The 5,146-nt window shown below is 33.0% G+C and overlaps 1 protein-coding gene across 1 annotated transcript; it reads right to left on the bottom strand.

Annotated features, from left to right (window-relative positions):
* Positions 1 to 2,188: 2,188 nt before the first annotated feature.
* LOC107442655 (zinc finger BED domain-containing protein 5-like) lies at positions 2,189 to 3,047 on the bottom strand. The gene is made up of 2 exons (XM_016056279.2): positions 2,768 to 3,047; positions 2,189 to 2,670 (listed from the first exon to the last, which is right to left on the bottom strand). Exons 1-2 carry the CDS (start codon positions 3,045 to 3,047, stop codon positions 2,189 to 2,191), a joined length of 762 nt encoding a protein of 253 aa, XP_015911765.2.
* Positions 3,048 to 5,146: the final 2,099 nt, after the last annotated feature.

The following is a 5,146-nucleotide window of genomic DNA, read 5'->3' as shown; positions in this document are numbered from 1 at the left end:
GCTAACTAATTAGTGCAGATGATATTTTAAGTCACAAAATCAAACACAAAAACATACTTACTCTGAATTAACATGCCTTTTTTTTAATGAATTCCGATTTCTGATCCCAAAAATATAAGGAGTACCATAACTTGGAAAACATTGTTCCCTTAGTTTGATCAGGAGAGTAGGTCAAAATTTGATAACATAGTAATAACATAATAAGCTTTCTTTATGTCTCACATATTTAAACATGGAAGTTGTTTCTTATTGAAGGCCCCTTGATGTTAATGTTACCTTTTGCAAATTTCGTCATATCTCGAGAACTTTTTAACGAATTGAAAATTTTTTGCATACAATTATAAAATTCGTCTATCGAAAGATAATTCGATGCAAAAAATACATTTTAGAAAATATTTATGATTTTTCATTATTTTATTAAATAATAATCCAAAAAATTTTGAATTTTAAGGTATAAAATATTTTACATCATTTTAAAGTATGTAATTTTACGTCGGAAAATACAAAATTTGAGCGAAATCTGTTGAATTTTTCCTGAGATATAGAATTTTAAAGAATTCGCAAATTTGAAAATCGATTTTTAAAAAGCAGTTCAACCGATTTCGCTCGAATTTTGCCATGTAAAATTACATACGTTAAAAATGACGTAAAAAGTTGCATACCTTACAATTCAAAATTTTTTGATGGGGTTCGATTTCTGAAGGAAGAGACCGATTTCTTCAGGACACAGAAAAAAACTGGATTGAAGAGGGAAATAATAAAAATGACCAAAACAATTATTTAACGATAAGTATTCTAAGAATAAGTCAAATTTAAAAGGAAGTAAAATTTACTTAAGTGCCAGAAAGTTATAAGTTTTTAACATCTACCTTTTTTTAAAAATAATAACTATTTTCCCATCATTGGTTTTAGTTTTATGCATAATAAATCATATTATCTCATATCTATCATATTATCTTATAGTCGTTTTGATAGTTGTTACTTTAGAGCAGTGGTTTCCAAACTTGATGTTACTGCGCCTCCCTCAAAAATATTTAATCATTTGGCGCCCATCCCTGAAGATTTCATGAAATAAAAACACAAACATTTTTACTCTTATAAAATTTATTCATACAAACTAATGGAAAACGATATTTTATTATTGTTTTTAATGAGATGGATGTGCTTGTCTATTAGCACAAAGTTGATCAAATATTTGGACCTGTTTATCAAATCTGTGACGATATAGCTACTCGTAGCTCTTTTTCTACAATTAAGCAAGCTATTTGGATTTCATTGCAGCCAAGGCATAAAATCCCGTTTCGCATAAATATGATGAGGCGAACGGCAGTAGTACTTTTAAAACTTTGTTTGACAAAGTGTTATATTCTGTATGAAGATTCAACCAGAATTGAACCAGAGATACAGTCTGAAATTTATGTTTTAATGTAGTATCACAAGATAATTCAATCAATTTTTCTTTTTCAATACTTGTCAATCCAAATTCCACATCTTCTTCGTCGATAAATGGATTCTGTATCCACGCAAACTTTGTAAAATCAAGACCACCAAAATAATTCGAAAATTGAAGCAACAAACCTTTCAAGTGTTCCACAAAGAGATTTTTGTTTGCTCAGAATTTAGAAAATTTTGTTTGTTGATTTATGTTATTTCGGGCGCATAAATTTAAACGTGGAAACATGTCAATCTTACTTTTCTGCAAATTTGATTTCCATAGCTCCACTTTTTTAATAGATGCTTTCACTTTGTCTTTTTGTATAAGCAAATGCATTTGCGGTACTTGCATTGATTTATTAAGAACACTCAATTTTTCAAAAATGTCAACCAAATATGTAAGTTTAAAGATAAAATTATCATCCCTAAACATATTGCCGTCTTCATTATGATTTTCCTCGAAAAACATAGCAATTTCTTCTTTGAGTTCAAGTACCCTTAGAATCACTTCTGCACGAGATAGCCAGCGCACTTCAAAATAGTACAGAAGTGACGTGTAATTAGCTCGCATATCTTCACACAGTTTTACGAACAACCTTACTTTTAATGGACTGTTTTTTATGTAATTTATAACTTTCGTTACTTTTGCGAAAACATTGTTAAGTTCCTCGTTTATTGTTTTTGATATGAGAGCTGCTCTGTGGAGCATGCAGTGCGTCCAGAGAACCTCAGATGTTTTCATTTTAACTAGTGTTTAAAGACCAGTTTTGTGTTCCTCTATTGATTGTGCACCGTCAGTACAGAGCCCAATGCAATTATTCCACATTTTGTCGTTCTCATTAAAAAATCTGTCTATTATTTTGAAAATTTCATTGGATGTGGCTCTGACAGGAATTGGTTTGCAAAATAAGATATCCTCAATTATATTAGTATCGTCAACATATCGAACATATGCAATTAAATGTGCGTCTTTAGCTACATCAGTAGCTTCATCTACTTGTATGGCGAATTTTGAAGTACGCATTCGAGAAACTAATTGGTCACAAAGATCATCAGCTATATCATCAATTCTTCTGCCAATTGTATTATCAGCAAGCAGTATTTGTCGCAGCTGATTCGCATAAGATTGACCAAACATTGTTTTGACCATATCAATAGCTGCTGGCAAAACTAAGGCTTCTGCTATTGTGTGGGATTTTTTACATTGCGCGATTCTGTACGACACTAGGTATGGTGCTAGTAATGCATTTGATGGAATATGAAAAAAAATTGAAATATTGCTTGTTTTTAGATAACTCATCCAATTTTCTTGGAAAAAATTCTTGGGGCTTACCAACGTATTCAGAATTAATAGTTTCAAGGTGCCGTTTCAATTTGCCGGGCCTCATACTATCAGCAGTCAAAACTTTTGAACACAACAAACACATTGGTATTTCCAAATTATCTTTAATAATAATAGTAAATCCGAACGATAAATAGGATAAGCCGTATTTCCTTGTCTTGGGAGTTCTTCCTTCCTGTTCCTTGTGGCTTGTATTCCCACTACTTGTGCCAACATTAGAATCTTCATTATTAGTGGATTTTCGCTTATACCCTATCAAAAACTTATCCATTTGTCTGGAAATATTAGGAATAATATTATATTATTCTAAAAAGATAAAACTATTAAATTACTTACTGTTATAACCAGTGGGCAATCACGTCAATAACAATAGAAACACAACCTAACACTGCTGAACCGATTAAATGACACGAAACAAATTGGTGAGCTAAACGTGCGTCGATCATTTCTAGATATGTGGCATCCAATGGAATTAGTGCGCGAGCATCTGGCTTTTGTTAAGTTGTGTCGGTCGAGTGTAGCTAAATTAACGACGGCCTTGGTTCAAAAGATTTGCCGGGGTCTAGGACGTCTAGGTATATGGGTGCTAAGTTACGAAATGTTTAGTTGAACTATGCGCGATAAAGCACGAAGGTATTTTTTCATTTATCCTCTCATTTTTTACATAGAAAACTTTAGCAGTAATTTGGAAAATTGTTCACTGTGACTAATTTTCGCGGCTCCCTTTAGACTAGCCCGCGCCTCCCTAAGGAGGCGCGCCTCCCAGTTTGGAAAACGCTGCCTTAGGGCGAACATTACTAGAAGAAGAAATGAGATGCCCGCTTCGCGGGCAGGTACTTCGCATCACCTTATATCATGTCACTTGATTTAATCATTTCGAGCATCGGATATCGCCGCGTAAGGTTGGCCAAGCTCAGCACTGCCATGGCTACTTATCACAGATACGGACGAGGCGGAAAGCGACTCCCCGAAAGGCCCGAGCAACGAAAGATTGTACGTCTATGGGACCTGAAAACAGATGAGGAACGACTAAATTACGACAGAAATCAAGCTAAACAGTTTGATAAGAAGGATACTATTGTTGAAACCATCGCCCATCATAAGAGGATGGTCGAGAAGGAAAACTTAGAAAGTGTGATGCTTTTCCAAGCCTACCAGGAAAGAAGGATGGAGCTTTTCCCTGAGGACAATGCAATAGAAACAGTAATGACTTCTGAATCAGTAAAGACAATAGACACCATTCCCAGAAAGCATGTAACCTTACGACAACCTTGTGTTTTAACTTAATTTTCATTGTCACGAAAAGGTTTGCAGTAAAAACCTTTTTTCAATGACGTAAAAATATTGCAATTTCCAACCTTTCCTCCTTAAAGGAAAACTAAATGATTTTTAATTTTTTAAAAAAAATATTGTTATTTAGGTTTAAAAACAAGCAAACTGTAAACCTTATTTTTTGCATTTTCGTTTGCTGTCATGATTGGGTTAGTAGAAATATTAAGCGAAAACCTTTTTCAATGGAAACGAAATAAAGCAAATATTAACCTTTTCAGCGAAAATATAAATAAATAATAAGAAAATATTTTGCAAAGGACCTCATTTAAGGGAAAGCAAATAAACGAGCATAAGACCATGTTTTTGGATTGTTTTTTAAGGTCTGCGAAAGTACAATACAAAAACTTTCTTTTAAAGGTTCCTCGACACAAGTATAAGTAATAATTTCTTTTTTAGAAACTTTTCATTCGAGCAATCTCATATAAAAATAAATAAAATTTAAAAAAGTTTGAATCTGGAGTTTAAAATTGACTCCTCAATATTTTTTTAAAAATTCTATTTTTTTCTCGAATTTGGCTTTAGGGATCCAAATTCGAGAAAAAAATAGCGTTGCGGTTCCTTTAAAATGTGTGGCCTTCTCTCGTTCATTTTACCTTATTGCAAACCTAATTATGGTATAACAATAAAATATCCACGTAAAGAGAATTTATTTAAAATATTTATATACAGAAAAAATTCGCCCAACAGTCTATTGCGAGCTAGAGGGTCATCGATATGAAGACTCCATGATTTATGACTAACGAGGAGTGATGCTGAAAATAAAATAAGCATTGTGCACCTACCGCCTTTATATCCCTGACAAGCTGGTACCCGCTCTAAAGCTGAGTGGATTTAAAACCTAGATCCACAGTTTTTTTCATCATATTTTTGGAGAGAATTTAAGAACATTTTGTTCGTAGAACTCGATGTATAGTGTACAAAATAAAAGACAGACCACCCTGAATAGATTTTGATCTAATCATTGAATTTTCACGTTTTATAACTCAATCTTAATTTTTCGAAGGGGTGATCTCAAATGTGCCAATTAATTAGTGCAGG

The sequence above is a fragment of the Parasteatoda tepidariorum genome, unplaced genomic scaffold (genome assembly GCF_043381705.1).
Source record: "Parasteatoda tepidariorum isolate YZ-2023 unplaced genomic scaffold, CAS_Ptep_4.0 HiC_scaffold_3894, whole genome shotgun sequence".
NCBI classification, from domain to species: Eukaryota; Metazoa; Arthropoda; class Arachnida; order Araneae; family Theridiidae; genus Parasteatoda; species Parasteatoda tepidariorum.
Note: the sequence above shows the minus strand (reverse complement) of the source record. Positions and strands in the feature narration are given on the sequence as shown.